General features: G+C 38.6%; 1 protein-coding gene across 1 annotated transcript; it reads right to left on the bottom strand.

The window, feature by feature from the left end:
* Positions 1-3089: 3089 nt before the first annotated feature.
* On the bottom strand, positions 3090-22675 carry CSDC2 (cold shock domain containing C2). Its single transcript, XM_081956869.1, has 4 exons — positions 22536-22675; positions 11432-11625; positions 6783-6905; positions 3090-4622 (listed from the first exon to the last, which is right to left on the bottom strand). The coding sequence occupies exons 2-4, from the start codon at positions 11605-11607 to the stop codon at positions 4460-4462; spliced, it is 462 nt and encodes a 153-aa protein (XP_081812995.1). The 5' UTR covers positions 11608-11625; positions 22536-22675; the 3' UTR covers positions 3090-4459.
* Between the last annotated feature and the right edge of the window lie 1240 nt (positions 22676-23915).

Genomic DNA, 23915 nt, shown 5'->3' with positions numbered 1-23915 from the left:
GGTTCATTAAAGTTTAAGCTAAAAATTCTGTCTTGGGAACTGAATGGTTTGCAACATGTTAAAGCCTATATGATTTACTAGCCTCAGCTTAGAAATGATAGATACTTCCAGATAAAAGTCACTAATAAAAACCATTAACAGGAACACTTACAAACTTAGAAGTAGTATAGAGTAAGAGAAAATACCTCATTTAAACTTAGGAAAGCTATTACTAATACTGGGCTAGATGGTTCAGTGATCTGACTTCACTGCAAGGTAATCTGAATTCATTGCTAAGTAAAACTGCAACATTCCAGAAGTTGTTCAGTGCCAACTCATTACTTTTAAACAGCACAGCCAAAAGCATACAGTGATAGGAGCTGCAGTCTACCAATGACTAGCATGCAAATACTGCTCACCCTATTATGGACTGCATGCATTATGCTGCTAATCAAATAACAGTTTCCTGCAGACTTCATCTCTGCATCACTAATTCTAGGAACAGCTACCCCGTTCCCTTTACCCAATATCCTTAGACACTCGTTTCAAAAGACCATTGTGAAACGGGAAAAAAAATCAGAACAGAAAAGACTCTTGGAAAGTCACTTTAATGATTTATTGCCAGTGTTACAAAGATCAACATGGGATTAAAGAGGCAAGAACCACACAAAAAGTTGTTAGAACACAGACACATTATAGATAACAAGGTTATTTCAGAAAAAATTGAAAGCATTCTCAGAGAGAAGTCACAGTTTTGTGGTACTCCCACTGGTATTGCACCATCAAGGAGGGATAAGCTAGAAGCTGCTGGTGTTACATGTGTGCAGGAAGTTCCTCTGACTGTCACAGGAAGCATGTCTCATAAAGCAAAAGGAAAGTGGCCTCCTTCAGATCTTCACTTCATTGGATTTAAGAGAAGCTGCTGCATCTCAAGGACAAGTTCAGAAAAATCCTCCCTCTATATCTACATACAGATGAATGATAATTTCTTTCAAAATCAATATACTCCATTTTCTCCTGCATGTATGGAGATTTCTTTCAAAATAGACCATTGGGAATGTTTTATTTGGATTTTTAATTGAAGGAGGCAGAATATTCCTGTAATTAGTCACTGGCATAATGAGGACAGACATTTCAGGAACAAGGGAACAATAATGTCCCACAGAATGACCTTAGCCAACTTTTGTATAGCTTTGCTTGGAAAGAATTTATTTCTTATCACAAATACAGTTGTAATAAATCCACAGACTTCTTGGAATATGTTAATTAATAGCATATTGGGAGGGTGGGGGGAATGTTAGGGTACCGTTTTATTTTAGGTTCCCTATATACAGAAACAAATTCAGGAAGAACTAGGCTAGAACTTTTCTTGAAGTTGCACTCCCATTTCTACCCATATCGGGTTTAAGGGAGAATATTTTAAAAACTCGGCTGTAATGTAACATCCATTCAAGAAAGAATTGTATGAAAGCCTTCTCTACCTTGGCACCGTCCAAGTGTATTAAAATGGCAGTCCACACAATATGGCTTTCCAGGAGTTGTAGCCCTAGCAAATCAGAAGGGAATTAATTTGGGAAAGGTTGCATTATACCAATGTTCTTCAAACTTGGCAACTTTAATATATGGACTTCAGGTCCCAGAATTCCCCAAATTGGCTATGGAAATTGGGGATATGAATCACACATATTAAAGTTGCCAAGTTTGAAAAACACTGCATTAGATTGGCATCCTTACAGCTAATTCTGGTATCATTTGGAAGTCCCCAAATCCTTATAGCTATGAGGGCTTTCTCTTTAATCTTTTGGGTTGAAGTCTAAATAGAGCGGAACTCCACACCCTCTTGCTGCCTTGCATGAAATCTGCCATAAATCTAGGTTGGCAGTATACTGTAGAACTAAACTATCTGTGTGGGGGTGTCCCCCTTGAAAACTAAATATGAAAATTAGGCTGTTTTCAAATAACTATTTCTACAGAGCAACAGCCTATCCTGAACCCTCCCCATCTCATCTCACATCTAAGTGCAAATTTATAAAATATCAAAGGGGCTGAAATCCCACAAATAAGAACAGTAAAAGTATGTTGAACAGACATTCATACACACACGCACACACACATACACATTAAGGACACTGGACATACATCCCAAATACAAAAAGCAGATATTTTATAGACACCAGTTTTATTCCAGCATACTGCAGTACCATTATGTTATAGGGCATAGGCTCTATTTTCAGACTTCCTCATCTCATTCAAGAGAGCCTCACTAAATCCTCATCTCTCACATCCTTACTTACTTCATTTACTTATACACCCACCCACTAATTCCTAGAAGTATAGTGCTTGCTTCCATGCATTAATTTAAAATGTTACTATCCATGTACATCTTTTCTCTCCAAGATCATGCAACTTCAGTGTGGCACTGCCCATATGCTTTCAACTCAGCAGACCATACAGTTTAGACTGCCTGACTATTCCATGCAAGTTCTGAGAATGTACATGGTATTTTGGGAAACACTTCTTAATGCATCTAAATCAATATTGTGCTTTTAAACAAGACCCTGTATAACCTGGTGAATTAAGATGTTGGGGAAAGGACTGGATAGAATTGGAACAACTGAAGGACAATACTACTAGATACCATTTATTTAATACTACCCATTAATCTTACTTCTGCTGAACATTTCTTCATATCTTCTACACATACTCCTCATTCTCCAGTCACATTGAGGATAATCATTAAAATGTTGAAGTTTGAACAACAGAAGGGAGAATGGGAGAATTAGCCTAAACATCCATTCTGAGGAAATGTGTTGTGAAAAGTAGTCAGAAATGCAATTACATGCAGATAATACTGAAACCTACATCTGTGAAAGTGTAATAAACAAAGATGCTATTTTTCAAGCAGATCTTCATGGCCAGAAACTATCATTCATAATATAAGAGGATAAAACAGATGCTTCCTGGTGATTTTATTTCAGATTTTCCTAGCATAATACAGACCAAATGAGTTGGAACTGCACCTCGCAGTAACATCTGGAGACACTATGCTAAGAAGACAATTCTAGTCCCTTTTAATGTTAATAATAATATAATCTTCTAACAAAGAAAGCTTCATCTGCAGGGGATTTTATTATTATGTATTACTTTTAGTAGACACAAATGCAATCATGGGCAATACTTAACACTTTATATGAAAGTACAATGTCAACAAAATAACACATTTCAGTAGAGGCTGAATTCTAGAATACCCTTGGACACATACTTTTTCATTGCAATTAATGGAAAATCATATATTACCATTCCTCTATTACATTTTGCTACCCTTTTAAAAAAACAGATGCAACTTTACAATTAAGAGGAAACAATAAGAAAAGTTATTTTTAGGTATAATCTAAATGTATATCACAACAGTCTGGAAGCAAGATACTGCTACAGTTCAGGCTACCTGGGACAAACCACTGGTGTGCGTGGGAAAAAATAATTTGAGATTAATACATTTAGAAAAGTTCCTTCTAGCAAATAATTATTTGCAAAATTTACTGACTCCTTTGCATGACAACAAGCAGAAGATCCTGATTTTGGTAAGGTAATAATATCTTTTATAAGACCAAAAAAATCCCTCCACCCATTTTAGACATATCTGAACAAAACTTCACAGTGAGTTATTAATTTGTCTTTATCAATGCTCCTTCCTTAGTGTTCTATTCTATTGGATTACTGCATAATTATTACAGACCCTGTGCATGAAGTGTTTTGAAAGAAGACTTGAAGCTATAGCAATAATTATATACACAAGTGGTGACTAAGCCATTGATCTCAAACTCACCCAAAGATAAATAGAAATGTAGAGAAGTGTGATCCATATGCAGGAACAGGCTCTTTCTTTGCATATGAATATACATGTAAGAAATACACACAACACCCAAAAAAACAAAAAAACAAACTTCAAGCATTCCTGCAGGTGATTTAGAAAACTCTGAAAAAATGACAGCTTCACCATGTTTGGACCATACAGAACTGTGTCCTGAAAAATACTATTTCACTGAATGCCTGTTCTGGCTAAGAAGGGTGCATAACAACAATGCAACAGCCTCTGCTGAAGATGGAAGGAAATTTTTTGTTAAAGGGATAGGATAATAGACAATTTCATTACTAATTTGTTTAGAATAGAACCAGATAAACATCATTGTGGCGAACATATACTACTTTGAGAGTATATTTCTTTTGTCCTATTGGGTACAGTCAGAAATTCATGACTTAAGTGTACATCTACCCAGCAACACTTTTCCACTTCTTGCTTGCCCTTCTATAACAAAAAAGCACATTTACAAACTAAGATTAGATCTTAGAAAAGACAAGATAAAGTTGCAAACATGTCACATAGCAAACAAAAATTGCCAGCCTGGCTCTTTCATTGCCCCAGTAGTTCCACCACCCACCATATCATTCAACTCCACTTCCTGCAGGCCCAGGAAGTAGTTTATGAGCCAATTATTTGGCCTGACCATGTTTCATGCTTTGTATGTGGTGCTAAATGAGTGAGCACCACCTCCACAGCTTGGAACTTCTGATTCTTTGGTGGGATGGGACAGATTTTATATGTGACCACATCTCCTTCTACCGGGACATATTCCCCCTCAATGCTGAAAAAGAAAAAGAAGGAACATTTCAGAGTTCTGAATAAAAATATGGTGGAAACAAATTGATCTAATCAAAACTTGTCAGACAAGACATAACAAATTTTAAAACAACTCCGTTCCCTTTAGGAAGCTTCAATGCATCAGTATCTAAATAAACAATTGCTAAAAAACTAACATACAGAACTATCAAAGAAAACTGTATAAAATTAAACATCATAACAGGATGTGAATTACATTCCTCCAAACGTGATGCATTTTGTAGCACTCTAATTTAGGAAGAGTTCTGCCATCACAGCAGAATTAAAATATTAGCCCAAATTTATTTTTAATAATATTTTCTGCTGCATTTATTATGAAGCACCTTTTAGCCAGCCAACAAAAAATGGTTAATTCAACTTCCTCCAGCTACAAAATTTACAGCAAGATTTCTTCCTGTTCTGTGGAAATCCTTATTTTCAATCATGTACACTGATTTCTGAATATACTAACTGACCTGAGTGTAATTCAATTTCTTTGTTGAATAATTCACTGTATCAAAAAAACCCTCTCTTGATGGTATCATAGATTCTGAATAAATGAAGAACAATGTCTAACAGTTAGCAAACACAGGACAATATTTAATAATTTGACCTTTAGTCTCTTGAACTGCCTCTGAATTTATCTCCTTTCAGTAGAGTGGGAGCTTTCTTTGAGGTTTTAGGACTTGGGATCTGGAGCAAGGATCTGCTCTTAGTATCACCTTGTCTTGATAGAATACACATAGATTTCCCTATTTCAGAAAAGGACCTAGTTCCCCAACCCACCTAGCTGAAGCTAAGACTACCAAAAAGATTGCCTTCCAGAAGATGAGGTTAATGGGATTTGATGAGTTCAAAGACAGCAATTACTAGAGTTCAAAAAACTGATAAAAGAAAATGGTGAATGATCAATGAGAGGGAAATCTTGCAGCACTGCAGAAGCAGCATGTGTAAGAGTGATCACATAGAGATGTTCCTCACCAACATCAGCTGCCTATGTACTGTATTAGCTGTTAAATCCTTTTTTTCAAGACCTCTTATAAGAATCTCAATAGTTCTTATCCCACTCCAGATGCCACAAGACTGATTTGTATTATTGTTTAAGGGCACACCAAATAAAATGGTCTATAAGCCAAAATGGTTTCCACACTGGTGGCTAGAAAATTAGGAGATATTTCCATTTCTTTTTCAAGCACAAAGTTGCAGCCTTCTGATTCCAAGTAATCAGTGAGGCTGTAAGCACAAGGGCTTCTTCCTCGTCTCCACTAAAACAAATGTGAAGAACCACAGTTCTGGAACATAATGTGCTTCACTGTCATGAATGGGCCAATTGATGGGGGGGGGGCATCTTGCTGATATATCACAAGAAACCTCTGCTCCTTTCTAAGAGAAAGCATTGATAATTCAGCCTCTTAGCTGTTCCCTTTATATACTTGGCTGATATAGAAAATAAGAATGTCTATACTACATATACTATACTACAATAAGAATGTCTATACGCTTTTTTCGGAAGTGTCCTTTCACCTTGATCTGGTTTACATATGTTTTGATCGAAATATTGTTTGTCTATACCACTAGGTGCCACTCATTCACCTGCTATGAAAGTGCCTTCAGAACCAATCATACTTTTCCTCAAGCTGATTGATAGGGAATATTGATGGGACCATGATTCTTGCACTGACTTTTTTTTTAATTTGAGGAATCTATACCATTAGACAGGTATTGTATCACCAACTGGCATTCTTTACCAATGCAATGATTGAGCTACCTTCAAATTCTCAAAACAAGGGGGACAGATTGACTGCTCTGCATACCCCAAATATGTATACATGTGTTTGTAAATCTTCATCCTGCTACAAGTGACTCAACAGAAAGCTTCTGGAGAACAGTATTTCCTTATAGAGATTGAAGTGGAAGGACTGCAACACAGGTGGATATAAGTGATTATTGTATTGGAGTATGTAAAGAAGTAGAAAAAATAGAAAGTTCATCTTTTTTTCTGTCAGTATCCATGTGTGAAAAAATGTAGTGCATAAGAATAGAATGTAAATAATGGAAGTTGGGATGGAGAGAGAAAATAGGGATCCTGACTTACAAACACATAAGCTACTAAAGACATCAATGTTCAGTTCCCCATAGAACTCACTCAGAAACATGTACAAATATGTCTTCTGTGCCATTCTCTGGAGTGATGAAACCATGGCCCTGGGAGCGGGAAAACTGCTTACATACACCTTTGTAGATGGGACCAGCAGAAGCACGAGCCGTCCTAGGAAAAAAAAAAGAGAGGGAAAAATGAAAATCAAGCTGAGCTATTCTTGTATTCAGAATAACAGAGTTGGAAGGGACCTTGGAGATCTTCTACTCCAACCACCTTCTCAAGTAGGAAAGCCTACCATTTCAGGCAAATGGTTGTTCAATCTCTTCTTAAAAACCTCCATTCTTGCTTATGAACTATTACCTTCATTAACAATATGCTTCTTCATGAGAAGGATGCTTAAAGTGAGTAAAATATAAACAAAGAGTAATTATGCTATAATAGCAACTCTGAAAAACATCTCATAAGACCAGCCAACATATTACCCTAGTTTTTTATTTATCTACTTATGATATTTAGTTTAGTTTATTAGACTTCTAGACTGCCCCCTCTCCCCGAAGGGACTCGGGGCGGTGTACCGGTACAAAATTAAAACCATACAATCGATAATAAATATAATTAAAATCAGATTAAATAGACCCCTGTACAGTTTATAAAAATTAAAAACTTAACCTTAAAACCAAACCGTAAAATTTAAAAATACAAACTGAGGTGGGAAAGCTGGAATTAGGCCAGGCCGGCTAGCTGAAACAGGTGGGTTTTGAGCTTCTGGCGGAAGGAGCGGAGGTCCGTGGTCGTTCTAATGTCAGGGGGAAGGTCATTCCAGAGGGTCGGGCCCATCACAGAGAAGGCCCTTCCCCTGGGCGTCGCCCGCTGGCACAGCCTAGTGGACGGCACCCGGAGGAGTCCCTCTCTGTGTGAGCGAATCGGCCGAAGGGATGTGCTGAGTATGTATACAAGGAGAGATACCATGGGGCCCTCCAGGTTTTGTGCAATTTAAGCTATTACTACCTTTCACCATTGGCCATGTTAGCTATGGCTCATGGAAGATATACCTGGAATTCAACATCTGGAAATTCACATGTGTACATGTTTCTAATCTCAGGCTATTTATACTATTTCAACAATGCAATCTAGATTCTACAGCATTCACAATTGTCATTCAGTCATTTTCTATCATGAGCTAATGGACATCATTTTGCCAGGGTAGCGCTTCCCCCAAAAGGCCTCTCTCTACCTCTTTCCAGGTGACTGGCCCGACGTGGCCCAGGCACACCAATACACGTGGAGTGAGTTATTGACTTTATTAAAAAATAATGGCCATTAAAATAAAAATCAAGTGACACAATAATATAAAACATTTGGTGGACAACATTGCTCAACTAAAAATGCCCCAAAGACTGTCCCCCTCACCAATCCTGCTGCCTCAAAAACATGTCTTCTGTGGGTCCAGATAGAGGCCTAAGGAGCTTCCCTCTTGTGGCAGCCAGGGATGCAGTCTCTAGGCCCAGATATAATTGTCCTCTCTTCCTTGGGGTGACAATCTCTCTCTTTTTGAAGGAGTGCAGCCTCTTTTCCTTGTAGCAGCTTTGTTCTTTTCGCTCCTTCTCAGTTCTTTTTTTCCTCAGCGCCTCCATTTTGTCCTTCTCCCCTGTTGGGGACTACATTTCCCAGCCATCCCTTCTAGGGCTACTTCTTGTCCCAAACCCAGAGAAGCCCCAACCAGTCAGCCAACATGAAAATGCTGCCAATAGAGGAGGCTACAGCAGGATTATCTGTTGCCAGCTACTACTTTGAATTATTTTAATGTTTGTAGCTTCAGTATTCGTATTTAGCCAACCTGACTTCCAACAGATTCTTTTTCAATTGTCCTTGATTTGTCCAAGCATTAGGATTTATCCAATGATTGATGCTTTCACATTATGTGTTCAAAATGTAGGCTTCAGATTCATTATTAATATTGCAAGTAATTCATTTTTACTTCTACTATTGAATAAAGTGTTCCTCTTGCAGCCCAAAGTATTCTCAAACATTTTTTTCAAGCACCACAATTCAAAGGCATCCAATTTTCTTCATTTCTGTTTTGTTTTTGTTTTAATTATATAAAATAAACAGCTTTTGGTGAGAACCAGAAATATTTTGAGTACCCCAAGCCATAACATAGATAAGAGACCTTATAATTTAAATTGGACACTAGAGGAGATTAAAGTCCAGGCAAAAAAAACAACAAAACCCCTTGATTTTAGGATTGGGATTTACAAAATGACACAAAAATACCAGTTTTCTGGTTTTCTATTTCTTTTTTTGCACTTTATTTTTTTTCTCTTTGTATTTTTTCTCTTTATATTTGCTTAAAATTAAAATTAAAAAAAGCTTCCTTAATTGATCTAATTCAGTACCTTGGTTCCTACAGATTACAAACTGTTAATGGTACAGTGGTCCTTGGCTTAAAACAGCAATTGGTTTACAACAGATAAATTACACAGTTGTGAAGTAGAATTTCCTGTGACTGTGTCACTTAGCAATAGCAATTCTGGTAGTATCAATTGCTGAAATTAAACATGACTATGTGGACAATTAAGCAAGGACCTCACGTGACAGTAATTTCTAACCTCCTGCCAGTTTCCCCATTGACTTTGTTTGTGGAAACCTGGTAAGGAATGTCAGAATTTAGTAATCACATGACTGATTGCATGCTGTAACAACTGAAACTCGAAACACCCATCATACTATAAGTGCTTCTTATTCACAGTTATTGTAATTCTGGATGGCTGTTTAATGAATAACCATAAGTTGAAGACTATCTATATCTCAATTGCATCAATTTGAAAGATTTTGGGTAATTTGGCTAGTAATTCATCAACTTTTACACAGCTTTGTTACCATTATTTTCTAGAACCCGCTTAACTATGTCATCTCTTTAGCTATATCAACAATTTTTTATTTCAATTAGACAGATATTCCATTTACTTATACCATCTTTTTTCACCAATAGATCTTTGTGTTTGTTGTCTTTTATGGAGCCCACCATTATGTAATTAACTTCCATGATTTCATTAAACAAGTCTTTTATTTTTCCCCTTTTGATTATTATATGTAAATATGCAATCCAAAGAAACTGTGGATGTCTCTTGTCTCTTATTGTTCTTCTCTGGAACTTGATGTTTACTTGAGCAAAGCAAGAGGCAACATTTCTGTGGCCTCTTGCTTGAACTATTTTCAATATCTCAACACGCAGTCATTTCACCTTCTTTTGTACTTTCTGCATATCACGATATTTCTATTTTGTTCCAGCTTTACAAATGTTATAGCACGTTACAAACATCAAATTTTCATTTATTATATCTACTACATAAAATCTATTATTTACCATCATTGCTGTTGCTGACATTGTATGTCATCGGTTTGCTGAATGTTTGTTTTCTTTAATTTAAACTATAAAGGATTCACCATCTGAGCTGCATCCATATCAGGTCTTGTTTTTGCTGGCTGAAATCTTTGATTTTGCTCACAGCATATATTTTCAGTCTGATTCAGTTATATGTAAAGCCATCTTTTAGATTATAAATTAATCTAAAATCTTTTAGATTACTAAAAGAAGGAAATTGCTTTAAATTGCCTCAGTAGAACTCTTTTAGTTTGCCTCCTGCTTTCTGTCTATACTGAAGCCAACTTTCCCATTATTCCAGATGTTATTTCAATTTTAGCCCTGCAATCACCTATAACAAGAATGACATGTGGAGGATGTTATATCAATAAAGCACTGCATATTATCACAAAACTATTCAACTTCTACTTCCTCTGCAACTGTGGTATTGAATCACCACAATATTGTCTTTGATATGAATTAATAATGGCTATCCCACTTTTATGATTTCTCATCCACATTAAATTTAATACTCTGATGTAAAGTGACCTATTTCAGTACATTTCAGTTTGTTGATTCCCAGAATGTCAATATTCATTACTGACATCAGGTTTACCTTGATTTATGTTTCTGATGTTCCATAGACTAATGATGTATGTAACAATAGTATCAAACTTCCACTGTATCTCTGTGCATCTCAGTAACAGGACATTCTTTCAACCTTAATCTACAGCAGCAGCACCGGTACTACTACTACTTGGCCTCTATACTTCCCCAATAGCTTACTGTATTTGATACCTTCTAACCTAGGCATTCAGCTTACAGTATATTGTCTTGATTAGGAATATTCATTTGGTTTTCTTGGAAGAACATTGAAGTTAGTTGCCATTTCCTTCTCTAATGGAATGGAATAGTTTGATTTCTCGTGTATAACCTGCTCCCATATGTGCACTGCCAAGATTAAATACACTGAAATGGCAATTGTATAACACAAATTCATGGATTAAACAGGGCTATGACCTGATCCAAAAAGGTTCTTATGATTATTTTAATGAATATTGGTACACTTTGGTATTCTCATTGTGTGGGAAACTGAATAATCAAAGTTATAAAAAAGCAGCATTGCAAACATTGTAATAATCAACTCTCTCTAGGATCGTAATGTGTAGACAATCAGGAGAAATAGACGAGAACTACATGCACCTGGAAACAGGGATAGAGATACAATTATGACTGCAATTCCTCACTTCTTCCAGCATCAGCCAATAGGCTCCATGTCCTCAAATTCTAAAGTAAAAATCCATAATTCTGGTCAATTTTGGATACTTACGCAGAGTAAGTCCTTGTTCTTTTTGTAGGAAGAGGGCTGGGTAAATCCCGAAGAAGGTGACTACCCCTCTCACAAATCCGGCTTCCCTCTCTGTTGAATGGGAAAATAGGCCACACAGGTGACTTTGGAGAGTGGAGAGGTGGTACTGTAGATTGAGATGTCTGATCAGATGACATGGTGGGAGGATCTGTCTCCTGGAATGAGAGAATCAGTGTCAGTGGAAAATTAAATGAGCAGCAGTGCTCAGCTTTTAAGTCTGACTTGCAGCAGCAAAGAAATAAGTTGCCTAAGGATTTTTTTTTAGTCCATGGTAATTTTGATGAGAAGCTGCAACAACATTAATGTAGTTCCTGAAATAATTCAGTGTGTGTATAAACACGAACACACACACAATATTGAATATATATATATATATATATATATATATATATATATATATATATATATATATATATATATATATATATATATATATATATATATATATATATATATATATATATATATATATATATATATATATATAAAATATCCCATCACCACCCTGCACAGATCAATTCTGTAGCCAAGACCCTCATCTCCAGAACCAAACGCCTAGCTGACAAAGACCACCTGAAAACCGAATAATACACTCTCACAAACGTATTAATCTCCAACGGATTCCAAAGAAAAACAATTACCAACCTAATCCAAAGGGAGACTCCCCCCAAAAACCGAGACACAGAACAGGACAACGGCATCACCCTCCTCCCTTACATCAAAGGCACCACAGATAAAATCAGCAAAATTCTCCACAAACACAATATCAAGACAGCCTTCAACACTGACCAAAAAATAGCCAACATCTTAAGAAACCCCAAAGACAAAATCCAGATAGAAAACCAAGGAGTCTATGAAATACCATGCAAAATCTGCCCTGCAACATACATAGGACAAACGAACAGGAGAATAAATGCATGCATCGCAGAACACAAGAACGCAGAAAGAAAAAAATAAAAAACTTCCTCCCTTTTCCAGCACTTTAAAGCTACAAGACATGAAATTAATTTTGAAGGAACCAGGTTAATCTCCAAAACTGAACACTTCAACAAGAGAATAATTATGGAAGCTATCGAAATAGAGAAACACCCCCACAACATGAATAAACATGATGATACCTCCCGCCTACCAGACATCTGGAAACCAGCCCTGGTAAACAAATAAGCCCCACCCACCACCCAGGCTGTTACCACACAAAACAACAACGGACCCACAGCCAGCACCAATCAACCAATCATGATAAGCCACACATCCAATCAATCCACTTACTGAAACAAAGCCAGCACTCCACACCCACCCACCAAGATTTATAGAAAGACGGCAGCTCCGGCCACGCTTTAAGCCAAAAGCACCAGCCTGAGGATGGCGAGTGGGACCTCGCTGAAACGTTGCCAAGACAATCTCAATCTTACACAGGAAAAGACCATTTGAACATCATTGGCATTGACAAAACTACCATTAATCAGTTGCAAAAAACAACTTTACTTGGAAACACTTACATCCTGCAACAATACCTGTAATGCCATCAAACAACATCTGTCTGGCCTAGGCCTTGGGAAAGACTCATTGGTAGACAAAAATGCCAAATCCAATCTAAACACCTAGTTGACTGTACAAACAGCCATAATTTATTAAACTTGCATGCAGCTTGACTCTCAATTACATAGCACACCTCCACACTAACCTGGTGGCTCTTATATCGTAAGCACTCTCCTTCCTATTTATGTACATCTTTACTTTGCATTCTAAGATACAGCCACAGTTATTAAAAGAAATGAGTTTTTAATTATTTTTACTTTCATATTTAACAACAATCTTCATCCTCACCATTCACAGTCACAGTTTAGTTGTTTGTTTGGAAACTAGACAAATGCATCATGCAAAGCCATGATATAGCTTGTTTTGTTTTGGCTGCTTGTTGTATGAACTCAGCCATATTTTCATATGATTTAGTGCAATGTGTAAAAGTAGATTTTGCAAGATTCTCCAAAAATTGAGGGAACAGCTTTTAGGGAACAGTAATCCAGTCATCTTCTAGCTTTTGGGCGATAGCAAACATCTGGTTTTGCTACTACTAAAAGATTTATGCATCACATGGCAAACAATGTATTTCAATGTCAAATTCTCAGTGAGTTATTTCTTATGAAATGCAAGAGACAGGAATGCAACTCATTCTTTGATCCGGGGCAGACTAAATATATCAGCCTAAGGCAGTCGAGTATTGCACATTTCTTGGAAGTCCTTAGCCTTGTACACTGTAGAGCCTACCTTCCCACATGAAACATTCATAGCATACATCTGGAGCAGAAGCAAGCCTTGAAAATACTGGCTGAATTCCAAAACAAACTTAACCATTTCTATGGAAATACACCATAACTGCCAAATTTTGGATTATTTGAACACTGCTCACAGTCTTAAAACTTAAAATACCATAGAATATTTTATCTCACAGGTAAATAAACAATTGTCTATTGTCCTATTAAGGCTGTATTTTCCGTGGTGACATTCAGTGGTTAAACCAAGGCTTCCCAGATAAGTGAAGACACAGGTCCTGCCATTTCAACTTGTTCTTCTTTTGCCAAACAAAGGAGAGATAGCCATGACAGACAGCTAGGCTCATGTTCCTCTTTTGTGAAGCTATGCCATATTGCTTTTCAGAAATTATTTCATCATAAAGACTGAAGTGCAAAACTGGGAGAATCTCAGAGAAACCAGAGTGTAAAGTAAGCCTCACAAAGGCTACCATGGGAAACAAGTCAAGTTAGTCCTTAGCAGAGTAGGGAAAAACAGCCATAGATTTACTATAACACTAAGCCAGGGGTGTCCAAACTTGGCAACTTTAAGACTTGTGGACTTCAACTCCCAGAATTCCCCAGCCAGCAGAGCTCTGCTGGCTGGGGAATTCTGGGAGTTGAAGTCCACAAGTCTTAAAGTTGCCAAGTTTGGACACCCCTGCACTAAGCCATAAACTATACTATACAAATAATACTATACTATACTATACAAATAATAACTAATTAATAGATTCACATAATACACTAAGGCAGTGTTTCTCAACCTTAATGACTTTATGATATATAGACTTCAGCTCCCAGAATTCCACACATCTTAAATTTGACAACGTTGAGAAATGTTGGACTAAAGTGAAAACGAAAAGTTCATTTCAGTAGAAAAGAACCAGGTCTTTAGGCAGCAGGCCAAGAGACTTTTCTGCTGAAGTGTTTTTCTTTGGACAAGAAAGATGGCTGCAACTTCCCTCCTTTTTGCTTTACAATGCTCTGTACTCTGCACCTTGCTATCGTCAAGGGGAAAAAAACAGTAATTACCCCTATTTTCTCTCTCTCCAAGATATAGAGATATTGATCTCTCTTCGCCCATTGCATTAAATATAATGCATAATAATACCAACTAACTTTTTTATTTGAAATGTTTCGCTGCTAAATATACTAGCATTCCCTCAGCGCATAAAGACCGGTAATAGATGTAAAGAATCAAACCGCAAAGGCAGGACATGCTAATTAATTCATTTCATGCTTGAATTTATTACCCAAAACTAGGTCCACTATGATATAACTAAAAGGAGCAAGGAACAAGAACATATTAAAATCAGATATTAAGAACAGTAATGTTTATTTATTTTCCAAGTATGCTTAATGAGGTGAGCAGTTATACTCTAATACTCTTGAGGATGCCACATTAGAGAAACCTGCCCTAGATGGATACACTAAATTGCTGATTGGGAATAGATTTTACGTGCAATTCAAGCAGTCACAATGTAAAACTGACCATGTAGCATAAAAATATACTCATTAGCATATCTTCACATGCTTTTATGAAGATATGTTATCACACACTTCTTCCTTCAAATACCCTGGAATATTACGACATTTCCCCCCCATATTCCATTGTATGTTCTTTAGGATGCTGCAGATTTTACAGCTAGCACTTATAGCTTAGTTCCAAGGATCTAACCACCATTAATTGGGGCTGAAAATTGGATGAACATTTTTTCCAGGGGAGAAGAAATTCCTTAACAACTTTTGAATATCAGAACTGCCCACTTAACTGGTGATCTCTCATTATTTTAAAAAAAACCCTCATGGGCAAATTCTGTTGTGATATTTTCGGTTACAATGTTAGCAAATGTGGAAAGTCAGACTGCAGATCAGTGGACAGAGAATCATCTTCTCTTTCACGCTACATTCATACTCCTTGACCGTCTTGCAACTAACTCAGGGCAAGAACTCAACTATCTGCCTGAAAGCATTTCTCCAGAATTGTTTCTTCTTTGAAGTAATTTCTAAAGTTAACTCCATTTCATGTAATGAATTAGAATTAGAAAAAAAAATTGCAACTTACTCTGATAAGGATACTGTTGTTTTTCCTGTAGCAGCGTGCTAGGTATTATATCATAATAGATAAGAGTCAAAAGTTGATGAAAATAATGGTTTATCTAGTGCTCTTTGGCACCATTTATATCAGCGTGTGATCTACCAGTGTTAGTTTTTCCTTGAAGGAATAAGGCTTTAGTTTAACAAAACAATTTCTCGCTCTGCTCTTCGGGCAATCATTTACTTACAGATGTTTATAGGAAGTTAGAAGAAACAGTGTCAGGTTTCACACACTGAGCTAACCATGATTCAAGTACATAATAACGCCTAGTTTCTGTACTATTAATTTGTTAAGTATTAAATACATTTATATACTATTCCATATGCCACATGTATTGAGATTTACAATAAAAATGTTGTAAAACAACATTTAAAATAATTTTAAAACATATTCATTAAAGTGGGGGGGAAGGGAGAATACTTTTCCAACATTCACATCTGGAAGGACTGGGTGAAGAACAAAGTTTTCAACAGGAACTTAAAATGTAGTATATTAATTGTAATTATTGTCAGGTTAAACCCAAATACATTATATGATCCAAATCAATGTTTAGAAGCAGCATTTTATCTCCTCTTTCAGGAAGCAGTCCTGGATTTGCTCATTAGCCATTTTAAAAGAATGGAAAGGTACTGCTTTATGCTAGGGACTACATAAGTATATGAACATTACTCCAGTTAGAACACTGGTTTCTCATTGCCATCTGAATTTATATTTTAGGCCAAAAATGTGACAACAGCAATAAGATAGGGATGCCAATAGTCAGATTGTCAGGCCTGCAGTTATATTCCTTTTAGAATCTTTGGCCTGCCGCACTTTCTCTCTCTTTCTTTACTATGCTCTTCATTAGCGTAGTAATTGGCAGGGGGAATAGTAAGGATTTTTTTCTTGTAGCGCATGCTCAAGATGGCGTCCTGCCACGTTTGATGAGAACTTTGGGGAGATGTTTTTTTCCTTCTTCGGGGTATGCAGGGGGTACCCTATTCCATCGTCAGTCCCAGGTCCAGCTAGGGGAACCTCCTGGGTCCTCGGGGGTACCCTTGTGCCGCGATTTCCTGCCCTGTAGCCAGAATGTTGTGAGTGAAACGGGGTGGATTGGCGGAGAATGGAGAGTGTCTTTGGTTGCCGGCATGGGTGTGGTCGGCGGTGGCGGCGGGACTCCTTGCTTAGGGGTTTCTGCCTCTGCCACCGCTGTGGTCACTGCCCACGCCGTGGTACGATCCCAGTTGCTCCCTCCTTGCTTATGGACATTATAGACTGGACTAGCGGCTGAGGTGGCTGGCATGGGCATTGATGCCAGCGGAGGATGGCTTCGGGAGTTGGCGTGGGCACAGTTGGAGTGGGGGGGGGCGCTCCTTTGTTGTGGCCTCCGCCGGTATTACTGCCGTTGCCTGGACCACAGTACTGTTGCTGCCGCTGTGGTCTTTACCACTGCCATTATTGGCCACTTTGCCATCTCGCAACTTCATCTTCTACTGTGACTTTGATATGTGGTTGGTACCCTTCATATTGTCTTCAACATCGACCATGGCTATGATGGACATATGCTTCCCGCTACCCCCTTGGACACTGTTGGCTACTCCCCCATTGATATGTCATCTTTTTTATTCCATCTATGCTATACTGCAACAGAACTTTATTCCCTTCGGGAACTCCCCCTTTCCCAGGGATGGCCCTCTTGCCTGTCAAGATGCTTCCTTTAGGACGGATCTTGGGATCCCGAGAGATGGCATGCGAAGAAGAGGCTTCTTAGGGGTTTTTATACAGGTTTTTTTAAATCAAATCTTAAGGGGTGGGAGGTGGGGGTCGACTCGGATGGCTCAGACAGGCTTGGGCGGGAGTCGGCCAGGGCACAGGCCACGGCTAATCAATGGATGCTGGTCGGGAGTGCTGGGAAAGGTTGGGATTCTGGGGGGGGGGGACATTAAGCCATTCCATTGGGCAGTTTACCATCTCTACTATAGGTGGGAGGGGCAGATATGTTGGGGGCCAAGTGCCAAATTATGCCCTGGGGACACGGGTTCACTGTTTAAGAGCGATTGTGCGTTCCGACCCTCATTGCCCCTCTCGCACCCCTGGGTGTTTGGGACTACAGGACCCTCGTCTCCGGCTGGTGTCGCTTAATGCCAGGTCTGTGGTACATAAGGTTCCCCTCATTTACGATCTCATACAAGAGGGGAGAGCGGACCTGTATTACGGAGACCTGATCCATGAGGGGGGGTGTTCCTCTTGTGGAATTATGCCCACCAGGCTTCTGGGCATTCCACCAGCTGAGAGCCCAGGGCAGGGGCGGGGGTTGGGTGGCAGGGGTTATTAGGGAAAGTCTTGGACCTCGGGAGGTCACTGTGCCTCAGATAGGTGGGTGTGAGTCCCTTTTTGTGAAGTGGGGCTTTGGAGCTCAGGTGGGCCTTTTTGTCATGTACCTGTCTCCCTGCTGCATTTCATCAGCCCTGCCTGAGCTGCTTGATGTGTTAGCCGGGCTGGTGATTGATTTCCCCAGGCTTATGGTCCTGGGGGATTTCAATCTGACTTCCATTGGCGAGACATCCAATTCAGCTCGGAAGTTCATGGCTTCCATGATGGCTATGGACCTAACTCAGTTAATTCAAGACCCCATTCATAACAAGGGACACACGCTTGACCTGATTTTTGTCTCTGGACAATGGATGAATGATCTAGTTTTAGGGTATATTGTTATTCAACCCTTGTCATGGTCTGATCATTTCCTCCTCAAGCTTGACTTAGGCTTTCAGTTTTGGGCTGCAAAAACCTGAAATAGTAGATGGCAGCAAAATGACACAAAAAAACTCTTGTTTCTATCATCTATGGTTACCTGGATTTTTGGAGCCCAGATTTGATATCCTTACTGCTTTGTTGTAAGAAGCCTTGAGTTTTGTTGAAGTAAAAATAATTACAGACCCAAAGTCGATTCTGACAAAACCAATGTCTCTTCAGACTCATATTTTACTACAGATAGTCCTCGACTTACAACCATTCACTTAGTGACCATTCAAAGTTGCAATGGCATTTTAAAAAGTGACTTACAATCAGTCCTGGTGCTTACAAAGGTTCCAGCATCCCCACAGTCCTATGATTGAAATTGGGGGACTTGGCAACTGGCAAGTATTTACAATGATTGCAACACCCCGGGGTCATGTGATCACCATCTGCAACCTTCCCTCCTGGCTTCCAGCAACAAAGTCAATGTGCGAAGCCAGATTCACGTAAAATCGCATGATTCATTTAACAACTGCAGTGAGTCATGTAATCTGGAAAAAAAAAAGAAGACGACAAAAAACAGAAATTCTGGTTCTACCGTGATTGTGGTCGTAAGTTGAAGACTACCTATACCTATGCAGGAGTGTTTGGAGTTTGTTTGTTTGTTTCTTACATATCATCGTTCATGGTGTTCTGTGGTCTTAGAATATGATGCAGAAAGTAGTATCACAGCATGAGAAAGCACCAACAAAGAGATAGGTCTCCAATTCATTACTCATCATACATTCAAACAAAGATCATCTTGTAAATACTATAACCTTCTTAAGGTTTTCATTAACAAAGTTATGAAAGTCTTTATGAATATTTGCAATTTACATTGCCTGTTGAAGGCAAGACAGGTATCCAATTCTACACATTATTTGTGCATCAGGATCTAAATGTTGTAATTTAGTTTTTTCATTATCCAAGAACCAAAAAGAAGGAGCATGTTGGGTATACATAACAACGTCAGAAGCAGGTGGCTTTTTTTTTTGCTTTTTACTTTTTTTAAAGAGGATCTATTTGTTTAATAGAGAACATCTATTCTTTGTTGGAAGATGTCTCTTATGCAACCCATGCACATACAGTGGTGTGCAAAATGCTTTAAGTTGAATTGTTTTGAATTTGAAACATATTGTCCTGAGAATAAAGTATTCCACTTCAAGTGTAAACATCACTTTCAAGTACTTCTAAAAGGTTGTAAACTAAGTTTTTTCAATGCCCTTATAAATCACTAAAAACATGGTTAAGTGTTGAGGATCACATGTACTTTGATTATTCAGGCTTATTTTGAGTTGTATATCAATACCAAAGAAATATGGATTTTATGCTAGACAGAATGAGAACCTTGAATCCACAATTCACAGAACACAATCAGTAAATGGACTTTAGACCAGAATTCAATTTGCTGTGCCTGCTTTATTCACGTTCCAATTTAAAACCAAAGTTAGATTATGGCCCATCAACTTTTCAGTCTAATTTCCTGATGTCAAACTATAGGCAATACTAATTTAATAAGGCTTTTCTCTATTTTTCTTATAATAAATCTTGTAAAATTATTAGTTATTGAGCAAGGATTATAATGAATAAACACTGTTTCAATAATGAGAAAATCCTTGTAGTCTTTATCCCTGGCACCATTTGAGCTGATAAAATAAATCCCCCAATAGCATTTTTGTGCATGTGCACACGCAGTCATATCCAATACTAAAAAAACAATTTCTTAATTTTTAAACCCTATCACTCTTCCATGTACTTTAAACATTGTCATACCAAGGGAAAGTTGCTAGAAAAATTAAATAAATACATTGGTTCTTCCAATGCAGAAAGCATGTAGATACTATACTAAATGGAAGCTTTCACCTAGAGGCAAAAGTAATTGGATTTCCAAGAGGTAATTGGTTTCCACTGTCTGGCCCTTTTGTTAGATCCTTGGTTTTTAAGCAAATTATTATATATACATAGTTCAAAAAAGATAAATATTGGTAATTTTATGAAGGTTTTTAAAAAATTCATGTAATTCTAGCAAGCAAACTTGTCCTCTTTTACTAAATGGCTCCATCAATTAAAGATGCACACTTAAAGTGGAGGAAGGCACTATCTTTATCTTAAAGTGTCAGGAATGAATTAGAAAACAGACTTTTGGCCCCCAACTATATCTAGCCATATAATGTTGCCTTGATAAAAACAAAAGACCCCTCCTTCAAACAGATCAACATTTTAAACTATAGCCAGAGTGAGTACAGCAAACTAATTAAAAGACATATACATCCAATCCAAGATAATGTCCCATGCATTATCAGCTACAATTACCTTTGGTCCACAGAAGTATGAGCATAATCAATGTTAAATCTTAAAACTGGCACACCTTATTTTTACTGGAACAGTTACCGTTTTGGTAGCCTATTTTAGATTCAGATATACACTCTTACGTGTGTGTGTGTGTGTGTGTGTGTGTGTGTGTGTATATATATGCTGGTTTTGTGTGTATATATATATATATATATATATATATATATATATATATATATATATATATATATATATATATATATATATATATATATATATATATATATATATATATATATATATATATATATATATATATATATATATATATATATATATATATATATATATATATATATATATATATATATATATATAATTTACTAATGCCACAAAACAAACTCTCCAAATCTAGTCCCTCAGATATGTTAGATTTCTTCTCTTAATCTCCAGCCTTTTCTAAAATCTTGCCATAAAACATGGTTATAAATCTTAAAGAAAAACAACCATAAACGTGTGATTAATATCACACTTTTATTTTGTTGTGGGTCACAGATTATAGTCCCTCTCTTATACTTCCTTCTTTAAATGTTCAGTGCTACTGAATAGTTATAGATTAAATTATTCATTCCTTTCCTAAAATGGTAGAGGGTCAATGCAAGGGAAAACACAATCACGTTCACTTCCATGTTATAAATTTGTAGCAGGACTGACACTCCTTCAAAAAAGGGAACTTCTATACAAAAGGCATCTTTACAAAAGTAAACAATTTTTAAAACTGGGTTTCCTCCAAGGGCTACCACCACTCCCCAACACGGAACAATCAGTCCCACCCTTATGGAGGAGCCATAGTTAAACAGGCACATTTGCAACCCCTGTTTAATCTAAGGCGAGATGAATGCCATCTTTATGATCTGAATACAGAAACCTCCTCAGTGCTAGGAAACCGGGCATGAGGAGGCAAGTGATGGGGGGAAAAGCGATGAAGACCAGAAGGGGTGTGGAGAACCGAATCATTTCACAAATCCTACAGGCCGCCTTTATGATTTTTCTAAGGCAAGCCCACAACCAATTACGGTTTTCGTATCACTTCCTCCGCCCGCCCACCCGCCCCCTCACCGCCCTCAAATCCTGGCCCTTTGCCGCTTGCTCCCCTGTCAAATTGTACACCCTGTGAGGGGCTACAGCCGATTACTACACATTAAGGAAAATCCCTCTTAGCGCTTTTATTTTGGGGCCAGAGCTTCTTTTCCTTCGGAAGAAGAGGCAAGAAAGGCGTCCCAGCTGATCCTCGCTTCAAAGAAACAGTGACGAACGGCAGGCTGTTCATAGGCATAACATACGTGCACAAGCGCGTGCCCAGACGAGTAGGGGCGGCTGGGGGGGGGGGAGATCCAACGCGACCCTTCGCGCACACCCGAAATCTCACTCGGCTGTTTTATCCATCAGGCGGAATTGTTCGTCCCCGCGCAATGCTCCTACATACGAAGCCCACGCATTCAGCTCCACCACCTCGGAGACGCTCATCTTTCCCCCCCTGGTTCAGCTCCCGTTTTCTCCCTTAAAGCTCCCCAGCTACAGTTTGCAAAAGCATCCTCGCCTCCCTCCCGGGGAAACCATCCATTACCTTCGCCGGAGCGGTGTTTGGGTTCCCTCACGCGACGCTTTTCCTCGGGGCTTCGCCTTTCAGCTTCCCTCGCCCGCTTTGATTCTGATTTTTTTCCTCCTCTCTCCTAAACTACCAGCAGCCTTTCGGATGAATTTAAAGGACCGGGGCGGGGGGGGGGGAGAGAGATGGAGAAACCTCCCCTCCTGACGTCAGAATAGTGGAAGGTGGGCGGGGTTTGGGTGGCGATTTGTGTACCGGATTTTAAAGAGACTCGGCTTGGCCGGGTGGGGGAGAAGGGAAAAGAAAGGCTGCGCCGTCCTATGAGTTGCTTTCATTCGCGTAGACGAACAAAGCCTTTGCTGCGTGAACTTACCAAATGCAAATGCTCGGCCTCTAGAGGGTCTGTAGGAAGAAAACCTGGGCCGGAACGGAAGCAAATTTTGTCAAAAGGAGCCTCGTGTGCAGCTTTCTCTGGGCCTCGAAGCTTTGGCCTGTTGCCGTAGTGTAGCAGAAGATGCTATTTTCCCATCCTTTCTTCTGCAATGAGATTCATCTACCAGACTGGTTGAATGAGTAGCCTGGCCATGGGGGAGGGGGGAGGGGAGAGAAATCGCCTTTGCCCTAAGCAACAAAGTAGCTTGAGATGAGTTTGACCAATAAGAGTCCCGAGCAAGTTAGGGATAGTGAATACATCCACTATATACCAGCAACCCATGCCTGGGGAATATTTCTTACTGGGTAGAAAAGGGGAGGTGGATCTCACACATTCGCTAATAGCTGTATAGAAGAGAAGATGGCTTTATTAGGATTTGCATACTATATAAAGGTAAGAACCACCCAGGTGCTGACATTGCCTTTTCTACACAACCTTAAAAAGCACAGGAGATCCTGCACTCTCTTGTGGCTGGTCAGTTGGCTCAATTCCAGCCATGTCTGATTGTTTCATATTGAGATTTCTTGCCAGCTACTATTATGCATGTTCAGTGTTCACTCCGAAATAAGCACGGCCTTATTTTTGGGGAGGGCTCATTATTTTTGAGGTGCAGGAGATGGCGAGCATAGTCACTCATGGCTGCTGCTGTATTGCAATATTTTCAGGAAGGGCTTATTTTTGGAAGAGGTCTTAATTTTCAGGGAAACGGTATATGTATGTGTGTGTGTGTATGTGTGTATACATATATATATGTGTGTATGTGTATATATATCAGGGGTGGGTTCCTGCCAGTTCTAACCTCTTCTATAGAAGAGGTTCCACAAATCTACAGTGCCGTTTAGAACCGGTTCCAGCTCCCTCCCCCCGCCCGTCCGCACATCATCAAGATGAAGAGCGAGAGGAGGAATTCTGTGAGTTGAAGTCTTAAAGTTAAAGCAGTCAAGTTTGAACACCCTGGGTTTTTT

The sequence above is a fragment of the Natrix helvetica genome, assembly GCF_964273705.1.
Source record: "Natrix helvetica genome assembly, chromosome: 6".
NCBI lineage: Eukaryota > Metazoa > Chordata > Lepidosauria > Squamata > Natricidae > Natrix > Natrix helvetica.
This window is presented reverse-complemented; position numbering and strand designations above follow the sequence as displayed.